Source organism: Tasmannia lanceolata, unplaced genomic scaffold (genome assembly GCF_043159265.1).
Source record: "Tasmannia lanceolata isolate RefF3 unplaced genomic scaffold, GAP_Taslan_0.1 ptg000015l, whole genome shotgun sequence".
Lineage (NCBI taxonomy): Eukaryota > Viridiplantae > Streptophyta > Magnoliopsida > Canellales > Winteraceae > Tasmannia > Tasmannia lanceolata.
In genome coordinates this window covers 39,442,464-39,462,549 of record NW_027518692.1, presented here as the reverse complement: position 1 = coordinate 39,462,549, position 20,086 = coordinate 39,442,464, and the positions used below count along the sequence as shown (strand labels likewise).

Here is a 20,086-nt window from a genome sequence, read left to right as displayed (position 1 = left end):
AACATGTTTTGGGAAATGATGCATTGTCTGTCTTTTTTTACTTAGACAACCCTCTCGTCTATAAATTTATAGGGATAATTACATTTACACCCCCTCTAGTTTCTGCCACATCCACCAAATTTGCCACCCCTTACTCATAATCATTAGAAATATAATGGTTTCGGTTCGGTTTGATCCCCAAACCGAACCAAACCAAAATTTGAATCGGTTTGGTTTAACCAAACCGAAACCGAATTTTTGGTTCAGTTCCGGTTCGGCCAATTTTGCCACCCCAAATTGGGCCCCACCCATCTTAGCATGAGGTGTAAAGTACTGGGATTCACCGATTCACTAGGTGGTGAGTTGCACGACCCATGGGAGAGCCCAAAAATGAGAAAGTTTCATGAGTGCAAAGAAAATTTAGTTTTACTGATTTTTCTAGGGAGATGATAATTTAACCCCCTCCGCAGTACACTGTACATATGCTGATATGCCCTTATAACGTGAACAGTGGGCAAATTTAACTTTTTTTGGATGGGCCCACATTATTTGGATGATTTTTTGGTAGTGTTTGGATTCGGGTATGGGCCCACATTATTTGGATGATCCAAAGCGTTCATTTGATGGGTCCTGACATAGATAGGATGTCCCCAAGAAATCAGCTCCATCGGATCATCCTAACCCTTCAATCTATGGACGAACCTTCAGCTAAGGGGGCAAACCTTAAACAAATTGAAACTACAAGAGTGTATTTGTCACGTTTTAAACTATAGGGGTGGAAGTGGATAATTATCCCTAATTTATAAATTATAACCCCCCTAAGGAGGCTCCCATATGATTTTTTTGCCCCATATTTCATGTTTTTCTTTTGCTAAGATGAGGCCCATCATTTTAGACCAATGATTATGCATGGGTGGGCCCACCATTATACACCTTATGTTTAGATGGAGTAAGGTCCACCCATATCCACGCAAGCCCATTCATATGTTGGGACCCACCATTTTACACCCATGAATTGGCCCACCATCTCCACCCAAATCCATCCATAGGTCAGGCCTACCATTTTACACCATGTTTTGTTAACGTAACCCAACTCAAAATTACACCCAATTCAAAGTTACAAGGGTGAGCCCACCATCTTACCTCATGTTTTGATGCTGTGGGGCCCATTATTGTACAACCCAACAATGTTAGTCGCTCATAAAATGCCAAGAATCACAAGCCCATGATGCAAATTCATGTTAAAACACAAGAAGCCAAATTCATCTTAAAAGACAAGAAGCCAATATTACCCACAAAAACAGCAGTCAGGCACAACACCAAATACGCTGGAAAAACACCAGTCTACATAGGAATGTGGAAGAAAAAAAACGTTTTCTCATCTTCCCATCTTCTTAATCAAAAGAAAAACCTAGGGACGGAATCCGGAGGTGGGCAATCAACCTCTCTCAACTTAGTCACTAGACCCTTACCTGCTCCATTTGCAAGGGGATGTATCCCATGATCTGGACCCTTCATATACGCTCTCTTCTCCCTTTCCTCCTTGAAAGATACATCAAAACGCTTCTCTACATCTGCAGAAACACACTGTAGTTTTTAGTTCTAGCTGAAGAACAAGACAATCTGAAAAACTAGTCTAAACCATATTACTTATGTTTCAAAACTGATGTTTCAAAATGCGGATGAGAGTGGTCGATATGTGGCCAAGCAAATCCTAGTTCTCTGCACAACACGGTCGAGTAATGCGACTCAGTACTCTTAATGCTTGATGTGGTGATAGCTCGGGAGTGTCAAAGGAGTTTTAATTGACTTCGTAAGGAAAAATGCGAAGTTTGACAATATCGTGGCTAAGACTTGCTTGTTCCACGCCCACTTTACGCCGAGCCTACCTGTTTGGATTGCAATTCTTTCCACTATTTAAAGGAAAATGATATGATTATGATTAATTTAGAGGGACATTACCGTAAATTGAAGCTCCCTCTTAAGTAAATATAAAATTGAATCAGGCTTGTTCAAGGTTCAAGTTATCTATTTTGTGTGGGAAAAAAAGGTAAGGACCTTTTGAAAAAAAAATTCCTTCCCATACTTTTCCAGAAAATTCCTGCAATCCAAAGCCAGGGATTAAGCATGCTTAGGTGAGAGTAGTACTAGGATGGGTGACCTACTCGGAAGTCCTAATGTTGCACCTTCCTCTATTTATCATTCAAAAAGAAAATAGCAAAAAAATTACCTCCAAGAAGGTGGTCAGAGACCTGGCCGTCTCTGGTGAAGGCCATCATGACTTGGGGCAATCCAAGGGGGAGAGAGTCCCCTTTATCAACTTGCCAAAAATGGAAGACCTTGCCATAAGTCTTGCAGACTTTTTCAAGCTCTCTGTATTGGAGTGCATGAGGCACACCAGGCATGAAGAGAATGCCACTCTTCACCTCGTACTCGTGGGAGTGCCACAAGGGCTTCTCCTTGTCTGGTAGAGTAAGGAAGAGATTCTCACTGATAATGTACTCTATGCCAATGAGGCGGGCATCGGCTTCTGGGCTGTCATAGATGAGGCACTGTCTCATTTCTTCATTTAGATGAGCACAGAAATGGTGAGCTTCTACTTGTCGAGTCATATCGTGTGCGTAGAAATGGAACCTGAACTCAAATAATCAATATACCCATATCAGATATTCAAATTCTGAGTTTAAAAAACTCTAGTTGAGATGTTAGAGATTTTATATGGTGTAAACCTGTATAGTCCAGTATTTTTCAAAAAGTACTGTATGGGCCACATCATAAGATGATCCAAGCCATCCATTTGATGAGCCACAACCCTACCATTGGATGATCCAAACCGTCCATTTGTTGGGCCACAACGTAAATAGGTTGTGCTCCAAAATTATTTCCATAGGATGATCCCAACCCTCCTATATATAGAGGTTTTCATTATATGCAGTTCCTTGAGATAGAAGGGCTAGGATCATCCTATGGAATGATTATTTGGGCACAACCTATTTACATTGTGGCCCGTCAAAAGGAGGGCTAGGATCATCCTATGGAAATGATTTTTTGGGCATGACGTATTTACATTGTGGCTCTTCAAAAGGGCAATTTGGATCATCCAATGGTGTAAGCCACAGGGTAAATTTTGAAAAATACTGGACTATATGGGTTAACTCTGTAGTCTATATGAAAAAGAAAAATCTAATCTTGGGCTCCCAGTTTTGATGTCCAATTGCATTTTAGCATGAGAGAGAGATATAAATTCTAATTTACAGAAAAATCTTCAGATAAACAGAACTCAAATAATCAATACCCATCTCCTCAACTTAAGTAGAGACTCTAAAAGGAAAAGTTAAATGTTGGGTTCTGAGTTTGGGTGCTCATGCAAAACCCAATTTCATGTTAGCATTTTAGGTGAAATTCATGTGAGAGAGAGAGAGAGAGAGAGAGAGAGAGAGAGAGAGAGGGTACGCGCAGAGATGGTGGTGGATATTGTTAATAGGGGCGAAGTCTTGAATGGCGCTTGTTACAGTCTCCACCATGGCCGTGCCTGTTTGTGTGGGCTCGCCCGGAACATTAACGTCACTACTTGCCATATCTATTTCTCTTAATCTTCTCTATCTTATTGCCTGCCTCTTAGGGAACTGCTCTGGGTTTTCCTCGGCCTTCTTTTTTAAGCTCCTCTCACAACCAACTGCCCTTCATGCATGCACACGCGTGGCCTTCTCTACCTTCGCGTGTCATCTTCTCAGTGCCCACGCGCTATGATCATCCTTCGGAAAATAATTTTTTTTGGCTTGGATCATCCTATGGTACAATACTTTTAGAAAAATACGGTACTATAAGGGCTTTACACCATATAACTCTCGTCTCTAAATCTCTCAACCCTAATGTCAGGGTGGGTTCCAATTGGCATGGGAGAAGAAAGTGAAATAAAACAAGCAGAGACATGTTTTGATAATATGTGAGAGCTCACCTTGTCTTGTATGCTTAACCCGTTGTTACAATTCCATAAATGCTGTTAACAGCTTGTGACCTTTGCGTCACCAAGTTAAAGCATATGGGACTAGTTATGTTCATGCCCACTAATCAAAACATGACTCTGCCTATACCATTTGCTAAAAACAACCCGTGATCCTAAGCTTTTGAAAATTGCGATAAAATTAGGACCGGCAGGTCCGGGTTGGGTCAAGATGCCCAAGGCCTCGACCCTTACCCGACTCGAAATTAAATTGTGTTGGTTTTTACCAACCCAGCCCAAGTCAAAATCAGTCGGGTTCAGGTTGAGCCTGGCCCAAGTTGCACCTCTTTACGCTTCAATAAGGCGCATCAGTTTAAAACCATTGGGGTTCAGGTTGAACCCAGCCCAAGTTGCACCCCTAGACGCTTCAATATGGCACGACCTCATTGTAATATTAAGTGGCGCACCCACACGGCATATCGGGTTGTACTCTTTCAATGGTATGCATCATAGGCCTTGTTTGGATGTCCTAGAACCCAAAAACTATGCCAATCTAAAGTGATAGCGACAGATACTTTCCTAGACACGTCTTAAAACTCAATGTCGATGGTTGCTACCTTGACAACCTATGACTAAGGGTGCAACTCGGGTCGGGTTCAACCCGAAAAAAAGCCAGTTTCGGTCGGGTTGAGTTCAGGTCGGGTTCGGGTTCAAGTTGAGTTTTCCCAACCCAAGTTGAATTCAGGTTGACTTTCAGACTCATTTTGCTCTAAAAAATGTCTCAGCACTCTCAAGATCCAAAAAAAACACAAGTACGTTCTAAAATGGATTCAAGTGAATTAGACTGTGATGCAAGAAGTTTGTACATAAATTCTCTCATTCTTTGTGTCCCCATCCCATTCCTTCCAAACATGCTCGAATTCAACCATAATAGACAGTTGTTTTTAACTTTTCAGCCATTTATTAGAATTGAACAACTAAAAATGGATCGACTAAAGAGGTCGGAGGTCAGATGGCCTCATTTTCTAATTACTCTGCAAAGAGGGTTGATGTGACATTTCTGATGACCAAGAACCTGTGTATCCATGGAAGAAACCAAAAAGCAAAAACAATGAAATAGAATATATATTCTTTGGAAATATAAACTTGGAAACATTACCCTTTGTTTGTGGGGTTGAGTTAGTCATTTGATCAGCCCCAGAATTTACAGCAATCTACAATTCACAAACCCGACGAACATTGCACCCATTATAAGGCTCTCAAGCTCTGCAACACCACATTTATGGGTTCAACTCTCCTCTCAGCAATGGCGCCTGTGGTAGTATCCGTAAGCTTCACACAAACAAATAAAAAACAAAGTGAAAAAAAAAAAAAAAAAAACTGAAAACGGAAATCGAACAGCCATATAAATCAGGGAATAGTTAATAGTCCACTCTTTCTTACATGGAGAAGTATTTCGAAACAAGTTTCGACCGACAGCTCGCCATCTAGTGGACCCTTGCAAGAATCTGGGTGACACAACTCATTTTCACACAGAGGGGCATTATTTGTTCAATACCTCCATGCTACGTTGGGCATGTATTGCTTGAAAGGGTTACCTTGTGGAGTAAATCTTCAAGCAAAGACTCTGCAGCTATCAATCTTTCCTCCAGACGAACATTATAGTCACGCAAATCTTGGAGATTTCTCTGGAGGACTGAGATATCGGTTCCCACATCGATGCTAATTTCTGCAACGGAAAGAAAAATGTCACTTACGAGCACTAAATAAAGAACTCACAAGCATCTCTGACAAGTTTCAAGACTGGCAACCAAATTAGGAGAAGCACCATTTTTGTGTCAGAAAACATAAACAGGTGTGACAATTTTTTTTCTCTTTGATTAGAAAGCAAACTGGTTAAGATAAATTGCCACCTAATTTGGAGAAACTAAAATCTGCCATTGAGTAGAGAATCAAAGAAAGGATTGTCATGCTTAGCTACATAATTTGGAGATACTAAAAGCTGCCATTGAGTAGAGAATCAAAGGAAATATTATCATACTTGGCTACATAAAGTATACATGAATTGTGATCTGGGCTGTTGATCTAGTGGGCCACCATGTGGTTGAGTCATAGGACAAAAGTTTGACACCTGGAAACACAGACCAAGTCGAAGCCCGTGTCACTTAGTGTCGTTTTGGAAGGGCTGGAATTATGTAGAGGGCTCTTATCTGCAAAGGATATCCTAAGAAGCCTCAATAGCCTGGCTGAATCACATGGCATGGAGGGTGTTGACATCCTGATATTAGCATTTGGTGATGGTTTACCCCTTTGTGGAGTTATTTTGGTCGCTTGCTGTCTTTAATTTTCTGGTGTTATTGTTATTTTCTTATTACATGTCAACTCGCTGTAATTTTTCACCATCATTATCATTTGAAATAAAATAAAAAAAATGGTTGTGGTTCAATTGTTGGCTGGTTTCTAGTGAGAAATTCATACTCCATTGTAATTTATAATTATAAGCAATATTCATGAAATTTATTTATTCCAGAGATGATTCTCCATTGTGTTGGTTATTCTTTTTACCATTTTGATTCATACATTTGAGTGAAGCACGTAAATTTTTTTCACCAATCTCTATAATCCTTTTCTTTTCAATTCTTTAAGGAATGGGTTTACTAGATAGATGAATTGAATGAGAAACGCAGGCATCGGTCAAGATATTATTTAGAAAATTGGAAAGAAACTAAGCATTTGTAGATAGCATCTTCTTTATTATACTACCAAAACCTAAGAATAAGAAAAAGGAAAGCAGCTATTCAAAAAAAGAAAGAGGAAAAAGGAAAGCATTCAAGTTTCTTTGTCCAGAAGAGTATCTAAATTAGATGCCTATCATATGATTTCAATGGCAGTAGGGATATCATTTGATTCATTTTATTGACAGCAAAAAATATGAAACTCCTAGCACCCCACAAAACTTCAAATTTTACTATATATGAAAGTAGCTTAGAAGCTTCTAGATTATTTATTACCTTGAACAGGTGGAAGCTGATGCCTATTACTGTTAGGAAGTGGTACTTGAGGATGAAAGATATCTCCCTTGCAAGAATCACTGGAAGAATCCTTTCTTTTTTCCTTTTCAATGCTAAGCATTTCATGCCCGGGAACCTTGAGAAGAACAAAGGTGAATCAAATAACATACTGAGTTGATCAATTAGTATTGAGCAGCAACCCATATTTACTAGTAAAAAGATATAATCAAGTCCGAAAGAAATATGTTAGGCAAACCTTATCATGAAGCTTACATATCAAATAAACCTGATAGCAATACTAAATTACTAACTAACCCAGAAATGATTAAGAAGATATTACTCACATCCTCACCCTCTGAAGGGAAATTTCTTTCAAGATCAGTAGCACTCCTAGCTAGACATGAATTTACACTCTCTGTGTGGGTGCCTTTCGGAATGATATTCTGCATTATAGGAGTTTTTGATACATTTAAAATGAAGTGAAGGAACATCAAATATTAGTGTCATCTGCATTAGGCATCAAGTTTACCTTCTTGGGAAAATGTACGGAAAAGAGATTTACCGTCCCAACAGAGTGACTGATTCTTTTGTCATAATTGATAGAATCACTTCTACTTTGCTGTTTTCTTTTGTGTAGAGATCCCATTCCAGAAAATGATCCAAGAATCTTACTGCTCAGAAAATGCTGTTTTCTAGAACTGTCACTCTTTTCGTCTAGTTTGGTACGGCCCCATGTGTACATTACATATTTCCTCAACTTGTTATGAAAGTAAAGAAAGCACAGATCAATATGATATAACAACAATAAATATTTAGATAAACAACAAATATTATTTACTTAGATAAAAAGTCAGTTGCTCCATGTGTTTGAAATGCCTACCTTATCCCAACGCAGTTGGGCTCGCCTCTGACTTCTAATATTCCGAAACACACTATCTTCAATACGAAGCTTCTTAATTTTGTATTCCATCTGTAAATTGAGCAAAATACATAATTTACTGATACATTCAATAATTAAAAATAAATAAAGGGCTAGCATAACTCTGCTTGAAGTTCGAGAAACATAGATATCACTTTTAGGCTTGCACGTACATCTCTGCCAAAGAAAGGTAAAGTATATCTTTACCTTGTGACCTGTAATCATGGTTCTAAATTTCGACCGAAATCCGAAATTTCGAATTTCAGTGGAGACCGACACCGAAACTACACAAAACCGAAATGGTCATTTATTTCGGCCAAGATTTCAGAAAATCCGAAATTTGACACAAAAAATCTGTTTTTTAAATATTAATTTAATATTTCACCGAAATTTCGACGGCCGAAAGTTCGGTAATTTCGGCCGAAATTTAATAATGAATAAATTTTTATTTTTTTATTTTTTGTACCAGATTTCGACCGAAATTTCGAAATTTCAAGGTCCGAAACCGAAATTTTAAACCTTGCCTGTAATCACAGGTAGAGGGTATATCTTTACCTTGTGACATGTAATCACAGGCAACCAAAGAGAACATATATTTACTTTGTGACCTGTAATCATGGATTTAAATTTCAGTTTCCGTTTCGGCCTTGACTGAAACTGAAATTTCAGCCGAAATCAGGTAAAAAAGGTATTATTTTAATATTTCGGTAATTTCGGCCGAAATTCCGGAAAAATTATATATTTTTGAAGAAAAAAATCAATTCAAAGGCTGAAATTTCAGATTTCTGTCGAAATTTAAAACCATGCCTGTAATCACAGGTAACCACTGAGAGTATATCTCTACCTTGTGACCTGTAATCACATGTATCCAAAGATAGGGTTAAAGGTACCTTTACCCGGTTAACTTCAATTCCAGGTAAAGCATTAAAAAAACAATAAAAGACCGTCTCTCTCTCTCTCTCTCTCTCTCTCTCTCTCTCTCTCTCTCTCTCTCTCTCTCTCTCTCTCTCTCTCTCTCTCTCTCTCTCTCTCGGGCTTTTTCGGGTGAGAATTAGGGCGCGACTTCAACACAAGAATCGTTTAGGACGACCTGAAGATTATATTCAGTCGATTCTCAGCAGCCAGCAGTAAGCGCCAGTAATCACATGTAACAAAAGAGAGTAAATCTTTACCTAGTGATCTGTAATCACAGGTAACCAAGGATAGGGTTAAAGATAATCTTTACATTGTAACTTCAGTTCCAGGTAAAGTATTAAAAAATAATAAAAAACAAGTTTTCTCTATTCTCTAAGGAAAACTAAATCTTCTAAGGTTCAGAAGCTGAGGAAGAGCCAGAGACCAACGTATTTTAACCAGAACATGAAAGGCGCCTTGGATCATTAGTGGCTTAATCATGAGGACCGGCTCTAGATTTCACATGTTTTCTCTATTCTCTTGCTTGTTTTGTTGTCAAGGGTATTATTATCTTTGTTGTTTCCCCCTCCCTTAGCCATTGTTCTCAGGATTGGGGAGTGGTCTTGTTTCTTTCATTATAATATCTTTCTTTAATTTATATACTGGTAGGGGTCTGCCTAACCCCAGCTTACCGATCAAAAAATAAATAAAAAACAAGAGTCGCTTCTCTCTCTCTCTCTCTCTCTCTCTCTCTCTCTCTCTCTCTCTCTCTCTCTCTTCACTAACACACACACACTCGCTCTTTGTCGAGCCTTCTCGGGTGAAAATTAGGCCGCGACTTAAACATGAGAATTGTTCGGGACGACTTGAAGATTATATTCAGTCCATTCTCAGTGCCCAAAACGAGCGCCAGTGTTATTTTGGGTATACATATCATCTGCCGTTGTGATCCGACCGCCGATCAAAGCTGTCCGGAAGTCTGATCTGAGATCCACGAAAAGCATTGTGTTTCTTTCCACATTAGAGACTGATGAGACGGTGATCTTCCTCTTATTTTTAGCATTAGCTTTTTACAAGGTGACGACGGGATAAGATTTCAAATAAATAGGAAAACCAGCCCTTGAATGGCATGCTCCCTATCTGTCTCAATTGGCCGAGCTGAATCGGTCAACCTATAGGAAACTAGGAAACAAACGGGTCAATTGCTCTTCTATCTTACTGAATCACTCAACTTCGGGGAATTTTCCGCAATAGGCGAAAGCTTGACGGAGCAATGCCGCGTGGAGGTAGAAGGCCCACGGGTCGTGAACTTCTTTTCCCGGAGAATAAGCAATGACGGTATCTGGGAATAAGCATCGGCTAACTCTGTGCCAGCAGCCGCGGTAAGACAGAGGAATCCGCCCGAGGAGGGGCTCGCGTCTGATTAGCTAGTTGGTGAGGCAATAGATTACCAAGGCGATGATCAGTAGCTGGTCCGAGAGGATGATCAGCAACACTGGGACTGACCCGCAATGAATAGGGAAGGTATAGTAATACTATGAATAACCCAGTATCGAATACTGGTGATAATATCAGCAAAAGAACGTTCTCCCGTGCTTCCAGACATGCTGAGCTCCACATATTCTTGTACAGTCAAAGGAGGATCGATTCCTTGAAAGATGGGATCAATAAATGGAAAACTACTGATATTTCATCTTTGTGAGATCGTCAATATTGTACCATGATAAGCGCTATTGGAGGTATTTTTCGACACCGATCCACAATGGCTCCACCTGTTGTTCCATATTTTAATGGTACAATAATCGATATTTTAATGGCTACACCCCTGTAGCTATTATGAGGATGCATGTCTACAGTGGATTAATGTACCTGAGGAATACCATGAGTACTACGGTTATGATAACCAAGCGACCATTTGCCACGTCAGAGTCGCCGCGAGACGACAAGCCAAGTTGTTGTGGGAACACATGGTAACTGAGCGTCGTAACTTAGGCGAGCCTCCATTCCGTCGATGGGGGAGGTCAGTGAAGAGTTTATGAGGGCTTATGTGCCAGTGGCTCTTTATCAGTATGAAAAGAGATTGATGCGTGAAGCCGCAACCCGTCGTGAACGAGAAGTCGCAGCTCACCATGAACAAGAAGCCGCAGCCCAACATGAACTCAAGCTTGATATAAGGCCGGGATGAAAAGGATAGAACTTCTTCTGAGTCAGTTTTATTTGCGGACAGGCCACTTAGCCACTTCTCCTCTACCACCTATTGATGATGTTAGTTCTCAATATGGGGAGAAGTTGTGAGTATTATTGAGGAGCCCCATGACGAGCTAGATGCTAGTGTTGGTGAGACGGTTATTGATGGTGAGCCCAAGCCTACGTCAGACCATGCTTAGTCAAATCTTCTAGCACAACCAGATCAGGTAGATACACAGCCGGAGAGTACAGTGACTGATGAGGAATTGCAAGATTATAGAGACCTAGTGCATTCCACTGAGGATGCCTATTCCACATCAGGAAATGAGCGTAGCGGTAGACTGGCAGTGTTGAGTCTGCATTAGATATTCAAAGAGGATTTCAGCACACGGGACGATGACACTGAGCTAGTTATGGTACCAGCGGATGACTTTATTGCTGATTTCATTGAGCCCGATGAGATACCGACGGGTGACTATTGGTGATGGCCTTTTGGAGGCTGGTCAGGGATTGATGCTTCCCACAGTTACTGCGCAAGTCCAAGAAGAGTACATTGTTATCTTCCTAGCCAATTTGCTTTTCAGAAGAGGTTTGAATTCTAACAACTCTACATGAGTGATTTCTTCCCTAGTGCTCCGCTAGCGTTTTAAACTACTTTCACGGAGGTCACGGACATTATATAGCACGAGTGACTTCGACTGATTATGACTCCTACTGCTTGAGTGGGCAGTCTACATATTTGATTAGGCGGACTACCACAATGACGAGGCTAGTAGGGAACTCGACGACGAGTTCTTTTCAGGAAGGGGAGAATGATGAGTCTCGTAGGCGCTACTTTAAGCGGGATCAAACCCATGGGGCCCAATAAGTGGCAAATTTGCCCAATTAGTATGATTGACTTGTAGGGATTTTATTTCCATGTTATTTAGATTTGGGGATTTTATTGATTTTCATGTTATTTTATTCTCATTGCCTATACATATGAGGGCCTCATGTTTTGGACAGGTAGTTTTTGGAATAATATTAATAGAAATTTCATATTATAAATTTCTCCCCTCGGATTTCTCTCTTCCCTCTTCTTTCTTCTTCCTCTCTTCCTCTTCTTCCCTTCTCTTCTTCCTTCTTATTTCCCTTTCTTCTTCTTCTCTTCTTCTTCTCTTCTTCTATTCTCCTCCTCCTTTTTTCCTCTTTCTTCTCTCTCTTCCCCTGGCTTTCATCCCTTGGTCTTCAAAGCTTAGAGGAATATAAATTTGAGGGCTAGGATTTATTGATCCCTCTCCCCCGCCGCGCCCCCCCCCCCCCCCCCCCCCTTCGGGTGCGCGCGCACACAAACAGCTCTAAGGTGTTCTCTGGAGGCTAACATTAAGGATGTTATTAATGCAATTATGGTTGAAGTAAGCTAATTAAATTGGTTTGGTTTTCAGAAGTTTTTCATGGTCATCGAACTTCTTAACGTGGTTAGATTTTGCAGGGTCTTGTTGGCAAGTTCATAAAAGTTTGATTAATGGAAAAAAGAAAAAGCCATTTATTAGCCGGATTAAATTAGATTTTGAGGGTAGTAATAAAGTAACATTTCATGACTATGGAGTTGCCTGGCTTTTCAAGTGAAGCCTCTACTCCAAGGCAAGGTGATTTTAAAATTTGTAGGCCATGCTACATATTATCATGTTATTTATGCAGAGGTGATGAGGGCATAATACCAGCTTGAAGATCCTGGAAAAAATTCAGAGTTCAATCATGGATTGAAAGAGATTCTTTATGAGTGATAAACGAGTTAAAGTATGATTTCCATCCTCCTTGCACTTCTCTAGAATGTTAGGGAGATAGAGTTTTTATATAAAGCATATGCGGTGTTATATTTCCCATGCTCATTATGAAGGAAACGCATCGGCTGGCCGCTTAGCTAATTTTAATGTTTCTTGTAATGATGTAGTTACTTGGAAGTATCTGCCCAATATTTAGTTTCCTTTTATTAGGCCCTTTCTAGGGCATTATAAATTTTAATGGATATTTCCCATATGTTTATTAAATTTTCTTTCATACATATAAATATATAGGAAGAAAAAAAAGAATACCTACAGTCACGAAAAAACTTACTTTTAATAAGCAGGCAAAGAAAATGGCGAAACTAATGGCACACAGACCCCCAACATCCGCAATGAAGCTCACTGCATGTGTTAAAAAATAGCAACGGATCTTAGTTTATGAACAGCTGAGGAAAGGTGGCGAAATTGAATGAGATTTTAGAAAAAAGAACAGGTTATTATGAAAGTTAAAACATAACAAGCATGAAATGTTCGAGGTTACGTTTGACATCATGGTAATTCATCTTTAAACATAAGAAGCAGTCTCAATAATCAGTGATGGTCACAGCTGGTATTGTTGAGCCTCTAATACATGTAATCAGAAGGAATCAAAATATTTTTCAAAAGTGAATTAACCAAGTAATGACCATGTTGGCCATAGAGGAACCATTTGTTGTTTTTATTTCTTTTTTTCTTGCTATGTAATAGTTTGTACTTTTCCCTTGTTTCCTTTCATCGGCATTTTTGGTTCATATTTGCAAGTCCTATACTATAAATTGAATTCGGGACACCAAAGATGTAAAACTCACCTCAACCTTTTCCCTTGAATTCTATTCTTTAATATGGTGACAGTGGCAAAAATATATGGATCCTTTCTTGCTCAATTCTTTCCTTGGATCAATATGAATTTGAACTTTAAGAGCAAGAAAACATTAAAACTGTGTAGATTCATCCAAGAATTACCAGAAATTCGTCCTCCGATCTCGACACCAATTTATACAAATAAAGCTGAAGTTGATTCTCATAGGTAGTGAATCCTACACAGATCTATTTCCAAGCGAGTCAGATCGAGATTGCCTGTGTATCATGGTTTTAAATTTTCACCGAAATTGACACAAAACAATCGAAATGTTTGTGTTTTCATCCGCGTACCAAAACCAAAATAAGTGTATTATGGATTTATGGTATAATATACCACTATGTATTACATAATTATATTTATATGAATTGCATATAAAATGTGAACTATGGATTATGCATAAATATTTATAAAATTCCATGTTTAATGTGGTATGTACTAAATTATTAGACATCCACGACAGCGCATGCTGCTAAGTGTTGGATGTTGTTAAACCATTATGGGTGGATTTTTGCTTATGTGATGGTTTATTTAGTGTATATTTGTGCTTATTCTAGCACTTCCTAAAGTTTCATCTTAAATATACATCATTTGGATATATTACCACAAGCTTTCATGATTTTATCGGATTTGTAACAAAATTTCCGTCTGAAACCAGCATGTTTCTTTTTTTGTCACAACCGGAATGCATACTAAAACCAAAAACCTGAAACCTTGATGTGCAGATCTATTCTCCAATCAAGAAAATAAATTGCATTGATCGGATTCAAGAACACTCAGATCTAGAAGCATTCTTCCCGATCTAACAGAAAAGAAAAATTCAGACAATGATGTGCTTTCAATTAACTGTGCAAATCAATCCATGTACGTTTGTAGAAGAGACCATCATTGGGTCTAGAAAAATTTAGACAACAATGTACTTTCAATTAACCATGTCACTAGGTATTCGATATTCGATGTGATTAAGCCAATATAGATGACTTTTTTGCTTGTGTCATGGTTTCTAGGTATGTATTTGAGCTTATTCTAGCACTTCCCGAAGTTTCACCTTAAAATTTCAACATTGGCATATGTTTCCATACGTTTCCGTGATTTTACAAGATCTCCACCGAAATTTCCAACCAAAACCGAAATCTAAAACCTTGCTTAAGAGTGGAAAGCTATCAAGTTATGTACGTTTGTAGACCGTCATTGGGGCTAAAGAATAGACCCACAACCTTCTATGGAAGATTTCGTAGCATGATAAAACAAGGGATATTTGCCCAAAACCAAGTGTCCTAGTCTCCCCTCATGACATTGAATCCTAAAAGGAGAGCAAATGACAGAATCATTAGAGTTGCAGCATTTCCCAGTTTGTAAGCTTTTTAGTGTAAAAAAACAAAGGGGGTTAGCTCAAAACCAAGTGGGCCAATCTCCCCTCATGATGTTGAACCCTAAAAAGAGAGCATCCCATACATAGTGAAAAAATTATTATAGGTAATTGCATTCTCCCATTATTGTTTTCTAATTTTATCAATTTGGAGATCAAGATACCCGACATTAGAAAAGAAATTTGAGGTTCTGTTAACCCTCAACTACCCTCATGGCATAAAATCGATAAATAAATGGAGCTAGAAAGTCATCTCGGCATAAGAATGGCATAATTCCTATAGTAAAATATAAAACAGGAACCAAGGAAACTATATTAGCAATCTCAAAGTAATAAATGGCTTATTGCTAAAGTGCTAATTGAAAAAAAAAATACAGGAGACATATATATATATATATATATATATATATATATATATATATATATATATATATATATATATATATCTGTGTGTGTGTGTGTGTGTGTGTGGCTTATACAATGCATGCATACATATATATATATATATATATATATATACACACACACACACACACACATGCTCACACTCATATGCGCTGCTTTTTATCTTACACTTTGTTCATTGGCTGTTACAATTTCAAAAATTGTGTTTCATTTACATCACTTAAAATTCCTCATCCAAGAAATTCAACTTTATCTAGCTCAGCTTCATAAATAGGATTTGAATGAGTTACACACGGGTTCAAAAAAATAAATGGGAAAAGGAATGAAAGAAATATGCCACAATTTAACTGATACAATAACAGATACAAAATCCTTACCAGGTCCCAAGATATTCTCATTGTCAATCTCAACAATGTAGTCGGAGAGAAAGTTGACATGCAATGTGGTATTGATTAATCCATCTTTAGAACTTTGAAGAGACGCTTGGAGCTGGTTCGAATCGAAAAACGACGAACCCGGAAGAAATTCATGAAACAGAGGCTGAATAAGCCTTAGATTATGAAAATTATGATAAATCCGAGGAAACAAATGAAATTCCAATACATTTACATCTGCCCCTCTAAATGTATTTGGCTTATCATCAATATTACTCCGGGACTTCAGTGTGCCACTGACAAAGCTCACATGTTTATTGTCACCGTGATTCTTTGCCGTAAGGTTAAACTGAAAACCCACAGCAGTAGCAGGGTCATTTGGTAGATCAACAAACTGCCATGAAATGAAGAAGTCGTCTGGAGGGACTCGACATTGGCTGCATTTGATAGTAACAGTCGGTCCCTTGCTTGTGTTGTGACAATAGTAGTCTGAGAAGGTTGACAAAGGGGAAACTCTATGGTAAGTGGACCCAGGAGTACCAGACACCAAAGTACCAAGACCGCGTAAATGTGAACAGCTCATGCTTGAGATCGTGGTTATATTAAATTCCATGTCATTAACGAAGGAGAGTAACTCAGGCGCATTTGCAGGTTTTAAATTATACACCTCCACAGTTCTTTTTGCAATAATGTGGTACAGTAACCTAAGAAAGGATGAACAAAGACAAGTCAATAGCAACTCGAAATGCCAAAAATAAAAAGTCATGACAACACTCTGACCTTAGGAAAAAAATGAACGTTCAAAGCTTGAAACAAAGACATTGGTAATTTATTTAGATTATAGAATGCCGTGAGCCACTCACGCGGCAAACAAGCCAATGAACAATATCCCACTTGCTACAGAAAAAGTGCCCCCTAGCTCCGTTTTCCGCTTCATCACAAACTTTTGGTCCTCCTACATCAAACAGAGATGTCAGTTTCTGATGTTAATCAAAAGGAATACAACCAGATTATGACTTGTACTTCTTTTTTGTTTTTCTTTTTTTGAAAATGTGATTATGACTTGTACATTCTACAACATTATCTAATTTTACTGTTTTGCACTTTTGCTTCATAAAACTAACACAAAGACCAAAAGCTTAAAAAACAAAATGAACTCTGAAATTGGTGGGTAGTCTTACGAGGTTGACTCGCATAGTATTTCAAGAACACATTGACTCAACTAGGTAATTGAAAAAGCTGTGTTAGAACACAATGCATGTATGTTATGGAAAACCTCTCATTGATGACTTTATGATGACCACTCAATTTTTACTCACAAGCAAACATTAGGTGTAGTGATATTGATTGTTTATATTGATGATATTATTATCTCCGACAGTGGTGTAGGTGGAATAGATGCAACCGAGCAGTAACAAAGGCACATTTTCACACTAAAGATTTGGGACAGTTGAGATACTTATTGGCTGTTGAAGTTGCCCGAGGTGATGTAGGAAGGATCTATGTAAGAGACATTGGGGGTAAAAATGATGAGTGAAAATTAGGATTTTGGATACTAAAATATGTGATTAGATTGGAAAATATTTTTACTAGGTTTAGAAGGGTGCATATGTGTAATAGGAAGGTGCGGGCAAGGGATTTTTAATGAGACTAAGGGCCGCAGGGATCAAAGAATAATATGTAGAGATCAAGAACTAAAAATAAAGAGGGTTAAAGCAAGAAAAAAGAAAAGAAAAATAAAGAATAATGGAGAAGAGAAGAAGAATAAAGAACGAAAAAGATTTAGGTATAAAAATGACATCACATCAGGGGTCCACCGAGGCATCACACCTTACGGCAAGAAGGCATTACACCAAAAAAAAAAAAAGTCAATTTTATTCATCTTCCATCGTGAGAAATAAGGTCATAGGCCATACATATATAAACAAAGTGCTTCCCACGAAATTCAAGATTTGGGTAGAATTAGGACTCCTAAAACCTACCCAAATCAAGTTGTAACCCTCAATTTCTATTATGACTAGGACTTCTATGAACTTAAGACTCTTTCCATAGACTTCTCTTCTTAAAATAGACCTCATAAACCTACTAGGACTCACAAACCAACTAAGACTCCCGAACAAACAAATAAACTAACCATATGAACGGCATATGCAATATTTCGTCTCATTTTCAAATAAACTAAGCTCCTGACAAGTCGTTGGATCATCAAGAAGTACACCATCAACCTCTCAATAATTGACGTTCAGTTCAACTAGAGTATCAACTACTTTGTTGTTTGTCAAATTGGCAAGTCTGATTAAGTTCCTTGTAATTTGTTTGTTTGTTTTTTTATGACGAACAAGAATACCTCGTTCGAATTGGGATACTTCTAAGCCCTGAAAATATGTGAGAAGACCCAACCCTTCATTCGAAAGGATGACTAAATAAATGATTTCAGACAAGCAATACCTTCTCAGTCATCACCAGAAATAATGATATCAACATAATAAAAAGTAAATTTATCCTCGATTTAGTAGTTCATAAATGAAGAATAATCTGAAACACTGCTCAAAGCAAAGTTTCGGGTTTCGGTTTAAGTATGTGTTTCAGCAGTGATACAAAAACCTTGGAAATTGATGTGTAAATCTTGTAAAATTACAAAAACCGCCTCAGGGTAGACTTAAAAAGGTCTATCTAAAATTTAAAGCTGGGTTCTCGAGTCTCGACAAATGGTACATACTGTTTTATCGAGTACTCTCTTATTTTTGTTTTAAAGAACCTTACGGGGTCTGAAGAAGCTCACCAGCCAATGCCGAGTGGCGTAGCAAAAATCCAAGCGGCTAATCCACCACCTGATTCTAAACCATGGACTCCGGCCGCCGTCCAGACTCCCTAAACGAACGGCGAGGCAGAAGGCGAACCATGAGAGGAGCGCGATGAGCGTGGCCTCGAGAAAGATGGCCTGAGACTGCGTGAATTTGGTGATAGAATCGAATGAGAAGATGGTTTTGGGAAACCTAATCGAGTAATCCACTCCGGAACTAACAGCCCATTGTTGATCTGGGGAGATTTTAAAAAGGGTGCAGTTACCAATACCTGAGGGGTTCATTAGGTATCCCGGGTTGCACGCGCAGAGAGTGGAATTGAAGAGTAAGGAATTGGGTGGGCATGACGAAACAAGATGCTCCATCTTCTCTCTCTCTTGTTCTCTCTCTCTCTCTCTCTCTCTCTCTCTGTATAGAGAAAAAGCAAAAGGGCGAGTGGGGAAGAAAAAAACAAAAAAAAAGGGGTGGAGTCTGAATTCAGTCTGTACAATTCTTCTTATCTACCCAACTGGCCACCCTACATTTTTCATCTCCTGCCTGGTTGCTTCATACGGTGGATTACTGGATATGCTCTGCTGAGAAGCTTTAACACATGTCAAGCTGTAAAATCGTGTCGGCCTGTGATGCAGGCACGGCACGTTTGCTATAGTAAAAACCTCAGCATTCATTTTAGAATTAGATTTCTGCCTTTGTTTCTAAGTTGGTAAACCTCCCCAAGACGTATTCTTTAATCTTTAGCCATGTGTTGCTACAAAGAAATTCACTTTTATGCTTCTTCCAGATCACTTAGTCCGGATGATTTTGAGCCCAACATCTACAGGTTATCATGACCGTTTATCTTCTCAACACAATGATGATGAGCTTAGATCTCATGAATGATCCTAACCATTCAATCGAAAAAACGACCTTTAATAATTCCAAGGCATGACGTTAGGGCCCATATAATTGGATGATCTAAACCACTCATGTGTCAGATCTCAAAACCAGCATTTCAGTTTTTTTTAAGGGATGAGATTAAAGAGATTTTATCTGATGTCTAAGTATATGAGCACCAACAAAGTGCAATGAAGCCTACCTATCTTGTTGATCTAAACCATTCATTCGTTGGCTCCAATAGTAGATAAGCCGCCCAAAAATCATGTGCATAGGATGATCCTAGCCGATGAATATATTTGGCGTAAAATGGATGGCTCGAAATTTTCGAAAAATGATTTTATATAAACCAGCACAAATTGGATGGCTAGTATCACCCCATTTGAATGTAGCGGACAGGGGGGCTCGAGAATTGATGTGTATTTTAATCATCGGAGCTAGTAATTGCCAATATGCTCCTCACGAACTGAGATAGTTGAATTTCACTCAAATAGTCTCATTAGCTCCCGAGGTATTATAAAGACTACTAGATGAGACCATTATATTATATAGTAGGGTATCTGAAGCAAATCAAATCCATTGGTAGATTATGTCTCATGCATATACCTTTAATTATTCATATAAATTCTAGGAATTAGAAAGAAAATGGTTTTAAAGTTGAATA

At 38.6% G+C, this 20,086-nt stretch overlaps 2 protein-coding genes across 3 annotated transcripts; both read right to left on the bottom strand.

The window, feature by feature from the left end:
- Positions 1 to 1,220: 1,220 nt before the first annotated feature.
- LOC143847189 (naphthalene 1,2-dioxygenase subunit alpha (DUF1264)) lies at positions 1,221 to 3,616 on the bottom strand. The gene is made up of 3 exons (XM_077355927.1): positions 3,433 to 3,616; positions 2,210 to 2,613; positions 1,221 to 1,553 (listed from the first exon to the last, which is right to left on the bottom strand). The coding sequence occupies exons 1-3, from the start codon at positions 3,555 to 3,557 to the stop codon at positions 1,378 to 1,380; spliced, it is 705 nt and encodes a 234-aa protein (XP_077212042.1). The 5' UTR covers positions 3,558 to 3,616; the 3' UTR covers positions 1,221 to 1,377.
- Positions 3,617 to 4,718: 1,102 nt separating this feature from the next.
- On the bottom strand, positions 4,719 to 19,226 carry LOC143847188 (uncharacterized). 2 transcript variants are annotated; one of them, XM_077355925.1, is made up of 11 exons: positions 18,528 to 19,226; positions 16,609 to 16,700; positions 15,749 to 16,449; positions 13,031 to 13,101; positions 7,814 to 7,903; positions 7,463 to 7,690; positions 7,278 to 7,376; positions 6,934 to 7,069; positions 5,366 to 5,651; positions 5,082 to 5,254; positions 4,719 to 4,997 (listed from the first exon to the last, which is right to left on the bottom strand). In XM_077355925.1, exons 1-9 carry the CDS (start codon positions 18,912 to 18,914, stop codon positions 5,488 to 5,490), a joined length of 1,968 nt encoding a protein of 655 aa, XP_077212040.1. In that variant the 5' UTR covers positions 18,915 to 19,226; the 3' UTR covers positions 4,719 to 4,997; positions 5,082 to 5,254; positions 5,366 to 5,487. The 2 variants fall into 2 exon arrangements, with proteins under 2 accessions (XP_077212040.1, XP_077212041.1); XM_077355926.1 differs by having other exon boundaries at positions 7,496 to 7,690; positions 18,528 to 19,224.
- Positions 19,227 to 20,086: the final 860 nt, after the last annotated feature.

Coding starts and splice junctions, on each gene's coding strand:
- LOC143847188 (XM_077355925.1), bottom strand. CDS start 18,914: ATGGAGCATCTTGTTTCGTCATGCCCACCCAATTCCTTACTCTTCAAT. Junction 16,701..18,527: donor ACGCCACTCGGCATTGGCTG/GTGAGCTTCTTC, acceptor TGTTTGATGTAG/GAGGACCAAAAGTTTGTGAT. Junction 7,904..13,030: donor TCTTTGCCTGCTTATTAAAA/GTAAGTTTTTTC, acceptor CTCAATTTACAG/ATGGAATACAAAATTAAGAA.
- LOC143847189 (XM_077355927.1), bottom strand. CDS start 3,557: ATGGCAAGTAGTGACGTTAATGTTCCGGGCGAGCCCACACAAACAGGC. Junction 2,614..3,432: donor ATCCACCACCATCTCTGCGC/GTACCCTCTCTC, acceptor ATTTGAGTTCAG/GTTCCATTTCTACGCACACG. Junction 1,554..2,209: donor CTCTGACCACCTTCTTGGAG/GTAATTTTTTTG, acceptor GTGTTTCTGCAG/ATGTAGAGAAGCGTTTTGAT.